The sequence below is a fragment of the Hyperoodon ampullatus genome, assembly GCF_949752795.1.
Source record: "Hyperoodon ampullatus genome assembly, chromosome: 7".
Classification (NCBI taxonomy): Eukaryota; Metazoa; Chordata; class Mammalia; order Artiodactyla; family Ziphiidae; genus Hyperoodon; species Hyperoodon ampullatus.
The window spans coordinates 12,049,250-12,070,670 of NC_136920.1; the positions used below are offsets into that span (position 1 = coordinate 12,049,250).

Genomic DNA, 21,421 nt, shown 5'->3' on the forward strand with positions numbered 1-21,421 from the left:
CTGATCTCGAATCACGTGTCTTTATGCTTCTTTCTAGTCCACGTGAGCGCTAAACTTCACGAAAAATCTCTTCTGACAGAAGTCCCCTCCCCCACCCCCTTTTTTTCGGCCTTCCCTTGAGGCCTGCAGGATCTTAGTTCCCCGACCAGGGATCGAACCCACGCCCCCTGCATTGGGAGCACGGAGTCTTAACCACCGGACCGCCAGGGAAGTCCAAAAGTCCTCTTCTGATTTACAGCTCTGTAGACAATACAGAGTGGGGGGGGGCCTTCTAGAAACTAGCTTCTGATGTTGGTCATTGCTGGGCAGACGGCAGTGCCTTCTTAGGCCAAAATGATCGAACCAAGCTCATCCCCCTTGCCATTCCCCAGAGCTGCTTCCTTTCTGCCAGTGGAAGCAGCTCTGTACCTCTCCCATCAGCCCTGGAGCGGAGATACCAGCTCCAACGCCCTCCTGCCCTCTCCAGAGCCAGCTTATTTGCGGGTCTCAGTGCAGAGCAGTGGGATCTCTTGCCCAGCGTGAAATCCACCTGCCCTTGCTTGGATTTCAGACGGGCCTTTGCCAGCTTCATCCACTCCCGCGTCAGCCAGCAGAGCCTGTGTCCCTGGGGGGTTTTGGAGCTCACGGGTGGCTCTTGGTTTTGGAAAGAGATAGGTAACAAGGGAGGTGCTTGATCCCCTGTGGCTTTTTAAAATAATTTTTAAAAATTTTATTTATTGAAGTAGATTTACAATGTTGTATTAGCTTCAGGAGTACAGCAAAGTGATTCGCTTTTATATATAAATATATATATATATATATATATATATATATATATATATATATATATATATATATATATATTCTTTTCCAGATTCTTTTCCCTTATAGGTTATTACAAAATACTGAATATAGCTCCCTGTGCTATACAGTAGGTCCTTGTTGGTTATCTATTTTATATGGAGTAGTGTGTATCTGTTAATCCCATACTCCTAATTTATCCCTCCCCCAGCCCCCATGGTTTTTTTTTTTTTTTTTTTGCATTACGCGGGCCTCTCACTGTTGTGGCCTCTCCCGTTGCGGAGCACAGGCTCTGGACGCGCAGGCTCAGCGGCCATGGCTCACGGGCCCAGCCACTCCGCGGCATGTGGGATCTTCCCAGACCGGGGCACGAACCCGTGTCCCCTGCATCGGCAGGCGGACTCTCAACCACTGCGCCACCAGGGAAGCCCCCCCATGGCTTTTTAAAAGCTGATTTGTGAATTGGGCAAGAGTTTCCTCACCCAGAAAATAGGGGTAGCATCCACAGGACCAGAGTCTGTCTGTTCAGGTGTTTGGGTTGTCTGCTGTGCAAGGGCATCGCATTTAAGGGTATAGCATTCATGTCACAGCCATATGCTTGTTTATTGAGAGCATGAGGGTGGGCATGGAGTCCTAGAGAGGTGGGTGTGAGCCCCTGCACACACACTGAAAAACTAGAGTGTGCACACGCCCACTGGCACACGTGCCTACACGCAGCTGCCTTCCGTCCTAACCAGGTCTGGGCACCCCACAAGTGTGCTTCTTTCAACCACGGCTCAAATCCCAGTTCTCAGTTCTGAAGCTGATGAGTGTGGAGTGGGACAGGGTGTGCATGCTGCCTGAGATGTGTGGTCCTGGCGTCTGGAGGAGGGATAAGTGGGTGACAGTGCGGTGCACTTGTGTACACAGCCAGGGGGATGCCCACTGGGACACTGGAAAGATCTCCCAGGCGGAACTACCCAGGTTGTCCAATAATATGGCAATTTAAAAAGTTTTTTTTTAGCTTGAGGAAGGGGTGATGTACACTAGTGTGGCCCTCAGCGTCCATTCATTCAACAAGTATTTTTAGAGCATCACGTGGTTAGATGCTGTTGCTGCCCGCCTGGTCTCAGAATCCTCCTCTGCTGACCTCCACAGATCAAATGATGTGATGGATGTGGGACACTGGAACACTGGAAATACACACGTGTAAGTGACGCTTCTACCAGGGATGATGAGGATCATGGTGATGTTCCCTGGACTCTCAGGGTGAGATCGCATTGGCTGGGACAGTCAGGGTTAGTGGGTCAGATGGATCAGGAACATGGCAACGGGCCATTCAAATGTGAGAAACTTCTCAGCTGCCCTCCTCCCACATCAGGCCCAGGCTGGAGGCAGTGACCACAAGACAGGAGCCCTCCCTGCTGCAGTGACTGTTACCACTGGAAGGGGACACGTGGAGGAGGTGCCGGGGGTGGAGATGCATATGCAGGGCCCATCCCGGCGAGCTTTCCTTCGCTTGTTCTACGCACCCACTCTCAGTTCCCCCCTTCCTCCGTTCTTCCTGATGCCTTCTCACCGCCTACCTGATGAGGATGGTCCAAGTTATTCCCCGAAGTCCTGCAGGGCCCAGATTCAGGAGGCCTTAATACTCTGAGGTCCCAGTTCCTGCATTTGAGGGCGGGAGTGGTCTCAGGAGACCTGGAGGGGGCTGGGCTGGGCTCCTCTGGGTCCTTCCTTGGAGTTCCAGCACGCAGAGCCACAGCAGGGCCTGCAGCCTGACAGTGCACCTTGCTTTAAGCAGTGTGACTGACTGTGGGTGTGGCTAAGGGGACATTTGGCAAATTCAATTCTTTTTTTTCTTTCTTTTTTTTTACTTTTTTTGGCCACACCCCACGGCATGTGAGATCTTAGTTCCCTGACCAGGGATCGAACCTGAACCCCCTGCATTGGAAGTGCAGTGTCTTAACCACTGGACTGCCAGGGAAGTCCCAGATTCAATTATGTTGAAATGCACCCCATGCTCACAAAAGGCAGTGTATGTTTTTCACCAACTCAAACTCATTTCTGTACGTGTCAGGGTCCCTACAGGAAATGTTTGTGAAGACAACTCAGCCACAGAGAATTTAACGGCGGCTGTTTATGCAGCAGTGGGCCAGGACCAAGCAGCCAACAAGGGGTGGTGAGACCCCCAGGGACAGCGGGAGGCTGGTGCTACCCCTGGGCCTGAAGGGGCCTGGGAAGAGATGGTATTCCTGGAATCTAGCCATGAGGGGCCACAGCATCTGCCAGAACTGCCTGCCATGAGAAGCAGGAATAAGCACCCTGACCTTTCCTTCTGCTGGTGCCTTGCGTTGGAGGGCAAGCGAGCCCAGGTCTTTTTTTTTTTTTTTTTTAAGTTTATTTATTTGGTTGTGCCCGGGTCTTAGCTGCGGTAGGCAGGCTCCTTAGTTGAGGCATGTGAACTCTTAGTTGCGGCATGCATGTTGGCTCTAGTTCCCTGGCCATGGGTCGAACACGGGCCCCCTGCATTGGGAGCACTAGAGTCTTCCTCACTGCGCCACCCGGGAAGTCTTGAGCCCAGAACTTGTGGGTAGAGGGACTGGCCTTCCGGAGGCACAGAGCAGGGCAGAGAAGCAGGGAGAAGGGGTCTCAGCGTGGATGGCGAGATAGAGAACGACCAGGACAATGCCCTCATCCTCATTTTTCTGTCTGGCAAGTGTGACTTTCTATGTTTTGAGGTTTCTTAAAATAGCCACAGTCATGTGGGATGTATCTAAGGTAGGATCATAAAGTAATACGACAATTTTTGTTTTAAACAAGCACACTTATACTTGGGAGGTGCTACACTTACTTCTGTGAAAATTTTATCGTTAAGAATATTTTTGTCCCCTCTCTTTTGGAACTGCTCTCAACATCACTTGCGCATTAAAAAAAAGTAACAATTTCCTTGGGGAAGCACAAATCTTCCTCTTTTGAGGCCTGCAAATAGCCAGAGGGCCTGGAAGATCCTCCAGGGTTCCCAGGACAAAACCCTGAAAAGACCACTAGCCTGGGAGTCAGTGGGATTCGCCATGACCTTGAACAAGTGAAGGCCCCTCTTTGAGCCTCGGTTTACTCATTTGCAACATGGATAAGGCACGCATTCTCTAAGGCCCCTTGCCAGTTCCAATAGTCTATGATCTTTTCAGAAGCAAGGCTGGTTAATTAGGTGGATGGGGCTGTTTGGGGTCAAAAACAAGGCATGATTATAATGTAGTGCAACTAATTTTCCCATGTGGCTGGTAAACCAACTCAAGTGTTTTGAGCAACAGCACTGTTGAAATACTGCTATGTCTCTAGTGGCCCAAAGCCAAGGCACTGCACCCCCAGGACTTTGCATGTTGCTGGCACGTGCGTCTCATTTCTCAAGTCCCATCTTAGCTCTCTGGCATTGCGTGTTAGCTGTGACGTGAGAGATGCTGCTCAGCTTGTAACTGACGTTCCTTTTTTTTTTTTTTTTTGCGGTACGCGGGCCTTTCAGTGTTGTGGCCTCTCCCGTTGCGGAGCACAGGCTCAGGACGCGCAGGCTCAGCGGCCATGGCTCACGGGCCCAGCCGCTCCGTGGCATGTGGGATCCTCCCGGACTGGGGCACGAACCCACGTCCCCTGCATGGGCAGGCGGACTCTCAATCACTGAGCCACCAGGGAAGCCCAGACGTTCCTTTTTTTTTTTTTTTTTTTTTACAGTGTATTTATTTTGAATTCAAACCTACAGAGAAGTTGCAAGAATGACACAGTGAATATCCATATAACTTTCACTTAGATTTCCCAGTTTTACCTTGTTGGTTTTAATCTCTCTCTCTAGATGTTATAATTATCATTATATCTGCTGAATCATTTGAAAGTGAATTGCAAACATCATGACCCTTTACTCCTAAATCCTTCAGCATGTATGGACATTCTCTTATATAACCACAAGATAAGAGCCAAATTCATTGTTATTAAACATTGTTATTATTATCTGACATATTGCCCATATTTAAATTTTACCAATTGCCCCAGTAATTACAATTTCCTTGTAGCAGTGTCTTTTTTCCCACTTAGGCTTCAACCATCTGTGATCCCATGTGACATTTACTTGTCATGGTCTCTTTAGCTTCTTCACTTTGGAACAGTTCCTTTGCTTTTTTTTTTTTCCCCCTTATAATTTTATTTTATTTTTTATTTTTATTTTTTTTACATCTTTATTGGAGTATAATTGCTTTACAATGGTATGTTAGTTTCTGCTTTATAACAAGTGAATCAGTTATACGTATACATATGTTCCCATACCTCTTCCCTCTTGCATCTCTCTCCCACTTCCTTTGCTTTTTGTTGTCATTTGTGACACTGAGATTTTTGAAGTGTACAGGGCCAGTTGTTTTGCAGAAACGTCCCTCAGTGTGGGTTTGTCTGAGGATATTTCCTCATGCTTGGGTTCAGGTTATGTGTTGTGGGGCAGAGATCCCACAGAAGTGGAGTGGGGTCACTGCTCAGGACCCTCATGACTTGGATCCCTTGGTGAAGGAGGAGATTGCCAAGTTTCTCCATTGTAACAGCGCTGTGTTTTTTTCCCCTTAGGAATTAAAAGTAAACCCAAGTTTTCAAGAAAGAAGTCCAAGTTTGGGCAAGTTTATTTTGCAAGCAAAATAGGGCTGAAAGGGCTGGTGGCCTTGAAAGGGCTGGTGGCCTGCGTGCCTCGGCCTTGGCGTGCTTTCTGGCTGGTGTTTGGAAACTGGAGTTCTGGCTTTGGGCTTTGCACCACAGAGTAGCTCTCTGTCCGTCCCCATCAGGACAAAGAATTCAGTGCATGAATGCTTGCCACGGGTTGGGATTCGCCAGAGCTGTTTACCGGCCTCTGAATCGCCCCGTGGAGTCAGGCATTTGCTAGTGCTTCCCAAGGCTGACTGATGCCAGCAGAGGTGCTGCCGTGCATGGGCCAGAGCAAATGTGTGTGGAACATTCTGCTGAGGCCGGTGGTTTCAATTCCCTTTAAAAATCTCTGTTATTTTCCACCACAAACTTGAGACCTGGCCTTAATGGTAAAACCTCCCAGCAGCGGGGCCGAGGATCAGAAAGGGTTAAGAAAGAAGAGCTTCTCTCGGGACAGGGCCTGGTGGTCCACAAGGTGCCCATCTCTTGAGATCTCATGCTGAGCTCTCACTCGGCCCCTGGCCAGAAGGCTATAGAAAAGTGAGGTTCAGAGAAGTGAAGCAATCCGTCTCCACCCTTAGAGCTGGAAGAGGTGACTCTCTCTAGGTCAATCCAAGCTTTCTAATTAAAAAAAAAAAAGCATTTTGGGACTTCCCTGGTGGTCCAGTGGTTAGGACTCCATGCTTCTACTGCAGGGGTTCCATCCTTGGTTGGGGAACTAAGATCCCGCATGTCAGGGTGCGGCCAGAAAAAAAAAATTTTTTTTTAATTTAAAAAAGCATTTTTCCCCCTTTCCCCTGATGCCATTGCTGCTTCCCTGAGGAACCCGGGAATTTTTTTCTGTGGAGGTTTTAGGAAATGGAAGCTGTCTTTCAAAATTTGTAGGGCCTTGACCTTTTGAGAACTGAAGCAGTTATTAAATACTTATGGGCAAAGCCCATTTCCTCAAGGAGCCTGCAAGGGAATAAGTAAGGGAATAATGATGATGATGATGATGATAATGATGATGATGGTGGTAGCTATCAGTTCTGCCACTTCCTAGCTGTGTGATCTTGGGCTAGTTATTGAACCTCTCTGTGCCTCACTTCCCTTATCTATAAAATAGTGATGATACATTACCTCTCTCATAGCAGTTTTGTGAGGATGATGTAAGTTAACACATACAGTATAATGTATTTGGCATATAGTAAGTACTGGAAGTGTTAGCCATTTCTATTGAATACTTACTTTGTGTTAGGCATTGTATATGTATTGTACACACTTTATCTCTTTTGACTTCTACAACCCTATGAGGTGGGTATTACTTTCCTCAGACATAGAAACTGAGGCTCAGAGAGGTTAAGCAATTATGTTCAGGGTCACACAGCTAGTAAGTAGCAGAAACTGGAGACCCCGGCAACTTGGCTGGTTTCTGGTCCAGCCCAGAAAAGGCTCTTATTCATTTGCCCATTTGGGGGCTAGGGGTAGGCTCCAGGCCTCAAGCGAAGTGAACCCTTGGCCCCGGTTCAACCTTGTCAGCTGCTGCCAGCCCCTCTCCCCAGTCTTTTCCCCTCCTGAGTATTCACTCTTCCAGGATGATGATAAACAAGGGAGAAACGACAATCAAAGCATTTGCATTATAACTGCCTCACCCACTGTTCCTGACAGCTGTCCAGGAAGCCTGGAGGCCCCTTCCACCACCCCATCCAGTGGACTGGCTGCCCCCCAGCTTCAGGAATGCAGGCCAGCTGAGGCCTCTGGGGATCCTCTCTTGGGGAGGACCTGGGAATGTGAGGGGGCTCCAGAGAGGAGTTTGGGGCAGCAGAGTTGTTCCCAACCGTGGACAGTCTCCCTCATCCCTTCGCCTGCAGGCCTCCTGGGCTCCAAAGCTGAGGCCAGTTGGAGCCCAGCTTGAGAACTCGCTAACCCTGAGCCGTGTGAGCGGAGCACTTGCTCTGTCCCACCCACCAGCGGCGCCCCGCCCAAGGGGAAGGAACTGAGGCCTCCACGAGTTTGGACCACTGGCTCTTTCCTCCGGAGATTATGGGGGCCCGAGGGAAGAAGGAAGTAAAAAGTAATCTATGGGGAAAACTGAAAAGCGAGCCCGGGACAGAGCAGAGGTGGATGCGGCGTGGCCAGTGCCGGGAGGGAGAAGGCAGCAGGGGAGGAGCAAAGCCCCAGGAAGGGGGACGATTTGGAACGAGCAGCTGGGAGCGTGTCAGGGCGCGCGGAGGGAAGGAAAGAAGACAGGACCTACAGGGAGCAGGGACTGCGCCGAAGGGCTTTGAGGGGACTTTAGCCCCGTTCCCTATCTAAGTCCCTCCTAGCGCCCCAAATGAATTTACCACCTAAATAAAACAGCATTCTTGCAACTTCAAGTTCTTCCGCTCCAACCAGAAACCAGGTGACACCCTTAAGCCCTCCATAATGTAATCATGGGGCCGCCATTTTCCAGGGAGTAAGAGAGCCTTCCGGAGACTCGCGGTCCGGGAGAAGTGAGAGGGAGCCTGGGAGGGAGGGACGGGGGAGGGGGGGAGGGTGCGCACAGGACAGTCTCTAGGGAGCATCTGACGCCACGCCCCGTTCGGCCGAACTGCCAATTGCCAGGCCGCATCCAGGTCCCCGTGACTCGTTGCCAGGCAGATTTCTATCCACCTCTGGGCTGCTGCGAGCCACCAGCCCTGCTTTGGCAGAGTGGGGTAGGGCGCGGGGCACAGCGAGGAGGAAAGAGGAAAAGGAAGACCGGGGGTGGGGGTTGGGTGAGGGGCGTGGTGCGTCGGGAAGTTGCTGGAGGCCAGGTTCACACCTCCCAGGGAGGGCGCGGCTGCGGGAGCTAGCCACTTTACCCTGGTGGGTCCCTAAGCCCTAAGCCTTGCAGGGACACAAGCTTTTCCCTTAGTCAGTCGACAGCTTTGTACTCTGAGAAACTGCTGTGCTGGAGAGTGCCGGGGCCCTGTATGTTAATTCTTTGGGATATTTACATTTAACAAGAGGACTTTTGGGCCCTGAGGTGTGGGTCCCTCTTGGTGGTTACTTCAGGCCTTTGGGCAGGCCAGCTCTGGGTATTTTGGGTCTGGAGAGCCTTTTAGCAAAGCCTCACAAACAGCATGGGTAGGTGCCCGCCTTGCTTTCCCCTCTGGAGGCCTGACATGGCCCCTCGCCTGTAGCCTGGCATTCAGACTCCTGCCTTTTTGTTTGTCTTGTTTTGTATGGCCACGCTGGGCGGCTTATGGGATCTTAGTTCCCCGACCGGGGATCTAACCCGTGCCCCCTGCAGTGGAAGTCCAGAGTCTTTACCACTGGATCGCCAGAGAATTCCTGTCCCCTGCCTGTCTTAAGGTCCCCCACTCCAGGCCAGGTGAGGGAGAAGGCTTTTGACAACCCCTGGCTTTCCAGCCAGTGCCCTGTGGCCTGGGTTTGGGGTTTTACCTGGGGGTGTGGTCTCCACCAGGACGCAGGGCCACCATCCTGGCCTCCATCCTCTGGCTCAGTGGCCAGGCAGTGGGGAGGGCTGGAATGTGAACAGGCAGGAGAGAATAATACCAGGGCTTTTTCTGCTTGTAAGAGTGCAAGTTCGCTCACAACTTGAATTTCAAGTGGGCCCTTCAGGCAGATTAGGGATGTTAAGTGAGAGTGGAGGCATTCGGTGTGGATTGACTAAATTCCTAGAAAATAAATTCTAGGAATTTAGCTGCGGGAGGGAGAAGTGCCAGGTGGGCATTGTCGGTGCCAAGCGTGGCTGGGGTTAGAGCTGGTGGTCCAGGAGGCCTGGAGGGGAAGAGGTGGTGTTTTTCTTTCCTTCTTCTATTTAAACACCCTGTGTTCCAAAAAGTACTTGTTTCTTGAATCTTATCTAAGAGACAAATGAATGCTTTTAGCTAAAGTTTTAAAAAATTATTATTATTTGAAAAAACGGAGCTGCAGTTCTCTTACGGAGGAGGACCAGTCCTTCTAAATAACGTAAACGCCCTTTGGTAACTGCCCTTTGTTTGAAGTAATTATTGTCCCTAAAAATGGGAAATTACACGCTACTGTTTATCAAAAGGAAATAAACACCTTGGGCTAACAGGGTTCTTGCCACTGGATGGTGATTCCAGACCTTGCCAGCAACCCAGGGAAACAGCCTGCACTGCATGTTTTGCTCACACACGCTTTCGGTGTTTTGCGATTTTTAAAGGGGAAACGTCTGGATTCCGTGCGTCCCCCAAAGCTTGCTTGCCCTGTTCTTGTTATGTAATCATGGAGAACCTTTGATAGGGCTTCTCTGGTGGCTGAAATAAGTACAGGAAAAAACATGGGGAGTGGGGCGTGTCTGCTGCTCTCTTTGCTCTGACGTGGATGGGCCCCTTCTCACTGAGTGAAGAGTTGGCCGGGGATGCTTTATAGAGACAGCATGTAGGTTCACAGAGGGAAGAAAAGGTCTTGGAGGTGGCTCTGGGCGTGTCTGAGCTTTTCCGGCTCCACCCAAGGTCCCAGGGAGTCCTCGAGCACTCCCCTATTTTTTTTTATACTTTTATGAATTTTATTCAATAACACATGTATAGATTCATGTAATTACCACCACAATCAGGAAAACCTCCTCACGCCCTGAAACCCTTAGCTCTCCCTTTATAGTCACACCATCCCTTGATTCCCTGGCAACCACAAATCTGTTCTCCCTCAGTATAGTTTTGTCTTTTTGAGAATGTCGTATTAAAGGAATCACACAGATCATGTGGTAGGTAACCTAAGACTGGTTTATTTCACTCAGCATAATGAACTTGAAATTTATCCCAGTTGTGTATATTGATAATTCATTCCTTTTTATTGCTGAGTAGTATTCCATTGTATGAATGTACCATAGTTTGTTTATCCATTAAACTGTTGAAACACATTTGGGTTATTTCCAGTTTGGCACTCCCCTCTTTTTAACTCTGGTCCTTGTCAGCCCCTGCAGCCTCAAGCCGGCCTCTCCAGCCACACCCAGCTCTTTCATCTCCTGCTCTCTGGCCCCCTGGCTTTCAACAAGCTTCTCTTCCGCAATCCTTTGGGTTTCAGCTTAGGGAGCATTTCCTCCTGGAAGTCTTCTTCCCCTGACACACAAACACCCGCCCCCGTCCTCCCCCCACAGTCTGTGCACCCGCGTTGCTCTGCACTTTCCTGTTCTCAGCACTATTCATATTAGATCATCAGTAACTGGTTGCTTGTCTAGCTGCCTCCCCATCAGACTGTCAGCTCTGTGAGGGAGAGAGGCGGTCAGCTCATCCACCATCATATTGCCAGCACAGTGCCAGGCACATGGTGCACAGCTTGTGGCAGAAACTCCATCAGCCCTCCTATCACTGTCTTATCACTTAATACACTTCCCCTTAGCGACATGGACTCCTATTTTCCTCCTGTCCATTACTGCATATTTCCCTGCTCTCCAATGCATTCCCTTAGACTCTGGGTAAAAACAATCCAACAAAAACAAACAAAATGAAATCCAAAAGCAAACAAAAGAAACAAACACCAGAAATGATTCCCTAATAAGTTATTATGCAAGTTGTGCAAATCAGCTGCTCTCCTTGAGCTGTTGATGAGCCTGATTTAACTTCAGTAAAGGATGGAAGGTCAGCAGACTTCAAAATCCACACTTTTCCAGCACGTGGGACTGCCTTGTTGCGGTGGAAAAGGAGGTAAAGCAAAAGCTTAGAGACTCAATCTTGTAATAACCTATAATGGAAAAGAATCTGAAAAAGAAATATATATATATTTATATATGTAACTGAATCACTTAGCTGTACATCTGAAACTAACACAACATTATAAATCAACTATACTTCAATTAAAAAAAAATGCTTGGAGACTGAAAAAGTGAAGAGCTGATCTAAGAAATGTGGGGTGCCGCTTCAGAGGGGTTGCTGAGTGGGGAAGAGACCTGTGGGGCTTTGGTGGGAGACTCAGGCAGGTCATGGGTGGGTTGGAGATGGCCCCCACCAGAATTACAGCAGAGATTTGATGGCCAAGAATTGCAGTTGACGAAGGGGGAGGGGAAGAATGCTGGGGTGTGGAGGAGGAGGAGGAGGGTCCCCAAATCTGATCAGTTTGGTCCAGTACCGGTGACTGACATCTGAAATGTCAATTAAGTCTGGAAAGTGTGACTTTTGATTATTCTGTTCCCAATTGATTATTTTGTTTTTATTTAAAAAAATGCATCTTTCGGATGCGATTCTTTTTTTAAAAAAAAAAATTTATTTAGGGACTTACCTGGTGGTCTGGTGGTAGAGAATCCGCCTTACAATGCAGGGGCTGCCAGTTCGATCCCTGGTCAGGGAACTAAGATACCACATGCTGCAGGACAGCTAAGCCCACGTGCCACAACTACTGAGCTCGCACACCTCAACTAGAGAGCCTGCGAGCTGCAAACTATAGGGCCCATGCACTCTGGAACCTGTGTGACACAACTACAGAGCCCACATGCCCTGGAGCCTGTGGGCCACAACTAGAGAGAAGCCTGCGCGCTGCAACGAAGTGCCTGCATGCCTCAACGAAGATCCTGCGTGCTGCACTAAGACCCGATACAGCCAAGAATAAAAATAAATAAATAATAAATAAATCTTTAAAAAATATATTTATTTATTTGGCACCGGGTCTTAGTTGGGGCACGCGGGATCTTTGCTACAGAAAGTGGGATCTTTAGTTGGGGCATACAGGATCTTTAGTTCTGGCATTCAGGCTCTTTTAGTTGTGGCATGAGGGATCTAGTTTCCTGACCAGGGATCGAACCTGGGCCCCCTGCATTGGGAGCACAGAGTCTTAACCATTGGACCACCAGGGAAGTCCCGCGGGTGAGATTCTGATGCCCTGACCAGGCTTTGTTATTTATTTATTTATTTATTTGGCTGTGTTGCATCTTCCTTGCTGTGCGCGGGCTTTCTCTAGTTGTGTCGAGCGGGGTTTACTCTTTGTTGTGGCTTCTCTTGTTGCGGAGCACGGGCTCTAGGCGCGCGGGCTTCAGTTAGTTGTGGCACACAGGCCTAGTTTCTTTGTGGCATGTGGGATCTTCCTGGACCAGGGCTCGAACCCGTGTCCCCTGCATTGGCAGGAGGATTCTTAACCACTGCGCCACCAGAGAAGTCCCTAGGCTTTGTTTTATTAAGGGAGCAATACAAAAAAAATCACCTTCATTTTTCTCCCCCATCCCTTCCTTCCTAGTGAGATTTGTGACCAGAAATCCCAGCCAGGATGTGCAGAGTTGTGTCTTCCCCCTGCAGCAAGGTGGGGCTGACCCTCTCTCCATGGCAGCTCACTGCCACCCTCCACCCAGCTGTTCTTTCTGAGCTGGACAGACACAGTGACAGTGGCTCCGATGCCAGTGCAGACTGTTGCAGATTGAGACAAAGCCCTTGTGTATTTTGCTGGGAAGCACTTGGCTGTGAAATAGTGACATGTGAGCAGGGGAGCATATGCGGTGTCTGAGCACATGGCACTCACATCCACGCCTTTCAGGGCGTTTCCAAGCCTCTGTTGAGGACAGTGAGGCTGGGGTTTGCCAAATGTGTTTATCTTTCTCAGGTTTGGGCAAAGTCCTTCTAGAAAGTAGATTTGAAAAAAGAAAAAAAAAAAAAAGAAAGATTTGGAGGCATTGAGATCAGACATCTCCTGGGGAATTGTGTATTTTAAAGCAATGCCATGTGTTTAAGCAATGTACACCTCGAGTTGCCAAGAGAGAAACACCATTGCCAGCCCCATACAGACCTGTGCAAGTGGTAGCTGACCCAGGTGACTTATGCTGGTTCTTTGTTCACAGAGCAGGCTCCTGAGCTGGGAAGGACTTGCCAGCTGAGAGTGAGAAGAAAGCATTATTATTTTAATAATTAAAAAAAATTTTTTATTCAAGTATAGTTGATTTACAATGTTGTGTTAATTTCTGCTGTACAGCAAAGTGATTCAGTTATACATATATATATACACATTCTTTTTTAAAAAAATAAATTTATTTATTTATTTATGGCTGCGTTGGGACTTCATGGCTGCACGCAGGCTTTCTCTAGTTGTGGCGAGCGGGGGCCACTCTTCGTTGCGGTGCACGGGCTTCTCATTGCAGTGGCTTCTCTTGTTGCGGAGCACAGGCTCTAGGCGCGCAGGCTTCAGTAGTTGTGGCACACAGGCTCAGTATTTGTGGCTCGCAGGCTCTAGAGCTCAGGCTCAGTAATTGTGGCACATGGGCTTATTTGCTCTGTGGCATGTGGGATCTTCCCAGATCAGGGCTTGAACCCGTGTCCCCTGCATTGGCAGGCAGATTCTTAACCACTGTGCCACCAGGGAAGCCCCATACATGTACGTTCTTTTTCATATTCTTTTCCATTATGGTTTATCACAGGATATTGAATATAGTTCTCTGTGCTATACGGTAGGACCTTGTTGTTTATCCGTTCTCTATTGAAAGGATTATTTACTGTGTGAAGTGGTGGGTCAGGAATCTCCCCATTGATTCTCTGAGTTCAAAGTGGAAAAGAAATGAAGTGGAGGTGATTCTTTAGCTTGAGGTCCAGTCCCGTCAACTGGGCATGGCAGTTTAAAACCCACTTGGATCTTATAAATCATCAGACCTCTGCAAAGCTGCTCACACCGCCCTGCGTTTCTCCCTGTCTTGCTCTCTGAGGTACAGCACGTGGGTCTGGGAAGAACAGGTTCAAACCTGACACTGATCTGTAACAGAGCCAGTCTTCCCTAGCAAACATGACTTTCCAGAACAATCAGATTACCTTTGCCTCCCAGCACCCGTGTGAACTGGCATCACATGACGCTGGCTGGGTCAGGGTCAGGTGGGGCATCCCTGGGGCCTCTGAGGGATGATTTGAAGGCCTCAGGAGAGGCTGCCCGAGCCTGAAATCTCTCCCTTACTGGCTTTTTAAGGATGTCTGCCATTTCACTATTATTGAGTCATTCCTCTGTGTGTACGCCAGGGCCCCCTCCGTGCCATCATCCTGTGGATGCAGGTTGTTCTGGGTTACAGGATTCCCTTAACCCTCTCTCCTTAAACTGTATGTTTAATCTCTTGAGTAAGCCACAAATTCAGTTCCACTTTTTCTTTTTCCAGTTTTATTGACATGTAATTGACATATAATGTTGTGTTAGCTTTAGGTGTACAAGATAATGATTTGATCTATGTATATACTGTAAAATGATTACTATGGTAAGCTTAGTCTCAGTTCTGCTTTTTCAGGTTAGACCTCTCTGGAGTCACTTCACCTATCCTATTCCCTATTCCATTCAGCTCAGGCAGGAAGCAAAGCAGAAATCAGGTGCCCTGGTGTCGGGGACAGAGGAGCAGGAGGAGGGGAAGTGAGGATGCTGAGGAATGGCAGGCTCTCACATAACTCCCAGCACAGTCAGGGCTGCTGGGCCTTGCTCTGGCGCCAGATGACACTTGAAGGGAGAGATGGTCTCCCCGCTTTTGGCCAAGGTGGAGCAACGCCTGCTCCTCCACGAGCTCCTTTCCTCTCTAATCTTCCTTCCTTCCACTCACTTTCCTCTTACTCTCTGTCCCTCTGTCCCCCTACTTGTTGGCTCTCAGCCATCATCATTCTAAGTGGCCCCGTGCAGGAAGGGAACTCTTCTTGGTAGCCCTGAGGACCCAGGCCTCCTAAGCCAGACCAGAGCTTGGCTGTCCCCTTCCCTCCTTCCATACTTGGTTCTCAATCCCTTCACAAGGCCTGGGGAGTGGCACTGGAGCTGCCCAACTGCAGACACCTCTTCCTCTTTCCCTGGCCTAGAAGAGCTGACCCTGCCTCTGGGCAGCTTCTCTCCCAGAGACACCGCCCCCTGCCGCCCCAAGGAGATGATGCCATAAACTCCCCTGGAATATAAACTCCACGAAAGCAGATATTTTTAATATTCCCCAGAGTCTAGAACAGTGCCTGGCCCATAGTAGGTGCTCAATAAATATCTGTTGAATGAACCTCCTCTTGTTGAAGTAATTACAGCTGGTAAAATACTTCCAACCCTGATGGACACTCGATTGGGCAGGTAGACATTTTTAGAGCTAACATGTTCAAAGATTTAATTTTTAATTACACCGCATAGCAAGTCGTTTTTATAAAAAATTTTAAAGAGGGCTGTTCTCCTTGTCCCAAGCCCGCTTGCACGCTCCTCCATAGTGCTAACCACTGCCATAATCTTGGCATGCTCCCTGCAGACTTTGCTCGAAGCTTTTGGACACATCTGTAGAGTAACCCAGACGTCTATAGTTTGGTGGGTTAAAAGAAATCATAAATAAGAACTTAGAATTGGGACTTCCCTGGTGGCGCAGTGATTAAGAATCTGTCTGCCAGTGCAGGGGACACCGGTTCGAGCCCTGGTCTGGGAAGATCCCACATGCCACAGAGCAACTAAGCCCGTGCGCCACAACTACTGAGCCTGTGCTCTGGAGCCCAGAAGCTACAACTACTGAGCCCTCATGCCACAACAACTGAAGCCCATGCGCCTAGAGCCTGTGCTCTGCAACAAGAGAAGCCACCACAATGAGAAGCCCGTGCACTGCAACAAAGAGTAGCCCCTGCTCACTGCAACTAGAGAAAGCCAGTGCGCAGCAATGAAGACACAACACAGCCATAAATTAATTAATTAATTAAAAAAAAAGACCATAGCATATTGTTTTGCAATTTGCTTTTTTCCCCTTAACAGTATGTTTTGGAGATGTTCTGTGTGGGTAAATACAGATCTGCTTCATTCTCCTTCACTGTTGTGAAATATTGCATAGCCTAGATGAAATATTGTATGTTGCATGTTTTTTCCCGTGTCTAGGAACATCCCGGCACATGCCATTTTGAGCACATGTACAAGGATTTCACTCAGATACCTAGCAATGGAATTGCTCGGCGAAGGAGCACATGCATTTAACATTTTAATAGCTGCTCCCAATCGCCCTCCCAAAAGGCAGCATCTATGTACATTCTGGGTATGAAAGCCCCTGCTTTCTCTATACCCTTATTTGTTTTTATTGAGCTCTTTTATTTTTACCAATCTGTTGGTCAAAAAACATGATTTCATTGTTAAAATAAAAATTTCAGTTCAATCTTCCTGGCCAGGAAACTGTGAGCGATTCACATTAGTAACATAATAACATGTATAGTAATAACACTATTTAACCACTATGTGCTTTGTTACTATTTTACAGGGAGTGAGTAACTAAGCCGGTCTCTACCCTTCTGCAGGGGAATCTTGTTATGTATCAGTTTTCTCCACACAGTTCACTGTACCTTTTAGATGTAAAACCCAGCGTCTGGGGTCTTGGAGGGCCTCTGGGGAATGCCCCACCCAGCCCCCCATCCTCTCTTCTCTGGAAAGGCTCCAACGAGTTCTTTGGCCACAGCCTGCCCTTCCTTCACGTCCGTTCCTGCCACACAGTGGTCATGCCCTGGAATGACGATGCCAATTGTCTGGTCTGACACAGCAGTACATTCTCTGCTCCCGGCCTCTGGGTTTCTCCTTAGATCAGCGTGGGACACGTCAGCAGAAGTCGTTGGTTTTGTCCCTTGCTTGACTTAGATGATACCAGGCCCATCTTCTGGTACATCAGAAGCTGTACCACCGGCTGGATCCTGCCTTAATCTTTTCCAAGCTCACACGTCATCTAGTACAATGTTTTCCACAGAGGAGTCCCTTTTATTTATTTTTTATTTGTTTTGGCCACACTGTGCAGCATGCGGGATCTTAGTTCTCTGAGCAGTGATGGAACCCTGTGCCCCCTGCAGTGGAAGCATGGAGTCTTAACCGCTGGACCGCCAGGGAAGTGCCGGGGAGTCCTTTTTAAAAGGAAAAGCTTTGGGCTTCCCTGGTGGCGCAGTGGCTGAGAGTCCGCCTGCCGATGCAGGGGACACGAGTTTGTGCCCCGGTCCGGGAAGATCCCACATGCCGTGGAGCGGCTGGGCCCGTGAGCTATGGCTGCTGAGCCTGCGCATCCGGAGCCTGTGCTCCGCAACGGGAGAGGCCACAGCAGTGAGAGGCCCGCGTACCGCAAAAAAATAAAATAAAAATAAAAATAAATAAATAAATAAATAAATAAATAAAATAAAAGGAAAAGCTTTAAGAGCATTTAAATTTTTACACCATTTAATTTCATGAGTCTTTCCCTTCCCCATCTCCACCTCGATGTCTTGGGTTCTTTCTTCTATTTTTCTCATCCTCTGTATTCAGGAAGACACCAAAATAGTGGCTGTGGAAGGATTTTTCTCCCTGAAAGTTTCCTCTGGGCACTGTTCTCTGTTACTAACAAGATACACCTTAGTGTATCACTTAGTGCCTTAATATTAATCTCTGGGGATTGAATTGGACTCACCACTCAGTACGCCTGGATTTAATAGTGGCTTCCTTCCGAGGTTTACATATTTAGAGGGATTATAGGATTTTAAGGCAGGGTGACTTGTTCTGATGGTTTCAGAATAATTTCCTATTTGTATCAGATTAATTTCATATTTGTATCAGAAAACCATTTGCTTGCTGATTTGATTATCTCCTTTCCTAAAGTCAGTTGAAACCGAATTTGGCTTTTACCCCTTTATCCAGTCCAACTACTACAGAATCTTTGTTTTGCTAGTTTAGTAATATTAATCTCTTGTTTCTAAAGTGCTCTAGTTTTGGCTATGAGTTTTGCCAACAGGACAGTGCGAGGCAATCTATATAATTAGCTAAGAACCATATTTTCTTCAGGATAACTTCTTCTTTGGGATATTTTGGTAACTTTGCCTTGGACTTTTTTTTTCTTTCGTATTTTCTAGTATATGCTGCGAAACATAAGTGGATGGTTGAATAGGTTTGAGTGTGGGTCCACGAACCCCAGGTGGCCTGGGTTCAAAATCCAGCTCTGCGACTTCCTAGCTGTGTGATCTTGGGCAAGTTACTTAAGCTCTCTGTGTCTCAGTTTTCGTGTCAGTGGTTGTTAAAGAAATGCAAGTATCATTCGGTCGAAAAAATATTCCTTCCTCCCTCCCTTCCTTCCTCCTCCCTCCCCCTCCCTCCCCCTCCCTCCCTCCCTCCCTCCCTCCCCCCTTCCCCCTTCCTCCCTTCCTCCCTTCCTCCCTCCCTTCCTTCCTTCCTCCTCCCTCCCCCTCCCTCCCGCCTCCCCCTCCCTCCCTCCCTCCCCCCTTCCCCCTTCCTCCCTTCCTCCCTCCCTTCCTCCCTCCCTCCCTTCCTTCCTTCCTTCCTTCCTTTATTCCTTCGTCAGTCATCCATCCAAGCCACAAACTTTTCCAGAGTGCCTGGGACAATGTGCTAGGCTCTATAAACAGGGATACAAAGACAAATAACCCATGGTCTCGACCCTTAGGAAAGTCTAATGAGGGATTTGCTTGTTACTTATGGTGAGGATAGATCACCTGGAAAAAGAAAGCATGAAGAAGAAAATTTACCAATTTGAAGTTGAAGATCCAGACTCATTCCATTCATCAATCTCCAAGTTACTTTCTCCTGAGAAAGAGTAATTTCTTGGGATGATGTTCAACTTGAGCAAACACATGAAAAGAACAGCCTGTGGCAGCTGCTGATGGTAACTGTTCTCCACAAACTGGTTTCCATGTCGTTGCCAGACAGGATTCTGCCATTGGCCAGGGAACCCCGTGCTCGGGTAGGCTTTCCTGCCTCAGGGGACCCCCTACTCTGAGACGGTGGTGACCCCTGTGTTGGAGATCTACCACATAGGCTTCAGGAGCTCTTAGTGGAATTCAATCCACTGGTTAGAGCTCCTGCTGCATGGCATCCAGGTCGGTTGTGGTTCAGAGAAAAGATGCAGAGCAGACAGTAACTCACACCCTCCTTTCTACACACTCCTCACCTGACAGCATCTTGTTCCTCAGTATTGAATTGCACCTTATCTCTTTTCTTCTGCCACCGCCAAACCCTTGAGGGACTGGGTCTGCTGTACTGATGAACCTGAGATGGCATTGTCCCCTTTGTACGAGGGTCACTGGACTTTCACAGAAGGATGTCTTTCAGCTGATGCCAGCTCACTTCTTAAGATCCTGTTATCTCTTCTACAGGCAGAGCTTCCAAGTGATGGGTGGGCTGGACTGAGAGGCGGTGGGGCGTAAACGTGGGGCCCCTCGTTTTTTTATATATTAGGCATTTGAGAAACGTTCATTGGTTGGGTGATTTGATGTGCGACTGGTAACAATCCTTGTCCTTGTTGTTAGAATGCACCACAGCCATCAGCCGTGGAATGCAAAGACCAGAATAAACCTGAGGAAGCCACCAGCCAAGCCCGGGCAGAGTCAGTCTCCACCCCAGACACAGGTGAGAGAAGTTTCGTGGGCACCGAAAAAATGATAACTTTAATTGTAATAATGATACCTCCATCCAGACGTGAGGCTCATGGGAGCCTCTGCAGATGACCATGCCTCCCTGGACCAGAAGTCACACTCAGGAGAGAGCTGGCTCAGAACACCAGGGGCCCCGCCCCTTCCTCTCTAGGACCTAGAAATTCAAGTCTTCCTCTCTCCTTTCAGCTGTTTGAAAAGCCTGTGGAAAATGCACAGAAGAATTAGAAGAATATAGAAGAATAACTGACTCCTCCCAAAGGAGTCTCAAGGGTTTCTTTGTATGTAGGACTGTTAACATTTGTGGCATATGTGGAACATGTACACGGCTTATAGGACAGTATCTGTTGAATTCAGGGTGGGGCAGAGACCAGAGACTTGGAACTTAAGGGTTAGTAGCTACTTTTAGTGAAGATCTACAGAGTTTAGGAAAAAGTATTTTGGGTCCTGTAACGGAAATGCTTTCTCCAGAGGGGAGACGCCCACATGAAGGGGGAGATGAGAGGAAGAAGTAACTGTGGGAAGTGGAAATCCTGGTCATAGGGATCTTAATTTGGGCCATAGTCAGGTTTGAGGCTTACTGTATTTGAGGTAGTTGTGAACATTTAAAAATCAGGAGATTTCCATGGGCTTCCCTGGTGGCGCAGTGGTTGAGAGTCCGCCTGCCGATGCAGGGGACACGGGTTCGTGCCCCGGTCCAGGAAGATCACACATGCCACGGAGCGGCTGGGCCCGTGAGCCATGGCCGCTGAGCCTGCGCGACCGGAGCCTGTGCTCCGCAACGGGAGAGGCCACAACAGTGAGAGGCCCGCGTACCGCAAAAAAAAAAAAAAAAAAAAAAAAAATCAGGAGATTTCCAGAAAATCGGGAACGTATTCAAGAGGAATAGCCTAGCTTCTCTTGAAATGTTGAAATCTTCACCGAGCCTGCAGCTCACATGGGCCCAGCAGCTGGAGCAGTCACTGTGCGTCACCGGGGAATATTGGGGTTTCCTGTCCCTTCGCCCCCGCAGACGCCCCCCACCCCCACCTCCTCCATCCCGGCATTAGCCTTGGCTGCCCAGGCTAATCCCTCCAGGGGGTCTGTGCATACGCTTCCCTCACCTCCCTCAGTCACCCCCGCTCTCCTCAGCACCCCAACTCTATCTTGGCATCTCCTTTCAGCAAATACATGTGCTCTCGCCCCTCCCCCTTTAAAGCAGCCCTCCATCAGCCCCGTCCCCCTTGCTGTGGTGGTGTCCTTGCAGAGCCAACCTGCTTGAAAAGGTCACCTGCTTTCTCTGTCACCTCTTCCTCATGTCCCACTCATGCCAGTGCTCCACCCACTGCTATGGGGCTTCCCCTGTCTCCACCCACAGCTGTTCTTGCTCATCCTTCATTCTGCCCAGGGAAGTCTTGGGGCGCTTAGTGCTGTGTCCTCTCCCTCCTGGAATCCCCCTCCTCCCTTGGCTTAGTGATTTCTCTCTTTTTTCTTTCTTTTTTTTTTTTTGACCTCACTGCACAGCTTGCGGGATCTCAGTTCCCCGACCAGGGATTGAACCCAGGCCACAGCCGAGAAAGTGCCAAGTCCTAACCACTGGACCGCTAGGGAATACCCTAGTGATTTCTCTTTTGTCTGCATGGTTAGGACCACTTTGCCCCCTCTTCCCAGGCCCCTTAAGGCCTTGTCTCTTCCCATGAGCTCACAAGTGGCAGAATTTCCCGAGGACCTGTCCTGGGCTCTTTATTTTTCTT

General features: G+C 48.7%; 1 protein-coding gene across 2 annotated transcripts in view; it reads left to right on the forward strand.

Annotated features, from left to right (window-relative positions):
* The window catches only part of AHNAK (AHNAK nucleoprotein), a 96,718-nt gene that overhangs the window by 39,100 nt on the left and 36,197 nt on the right, over nt 1-21,421 (forward strand). For both annotated transcript variants that reach the window (XM_079708962.1, XM_079708963.1), the window contains exon 6: nt 19,566-19,665. In XM_079708962.1, the coding sequence (XP_079565088.1) occupies nt 19,566-19,665 (100 nt within the window). The remainder of the gene's footprint in view (nt 1-19,565; nt 19,666-21,421) is intronic.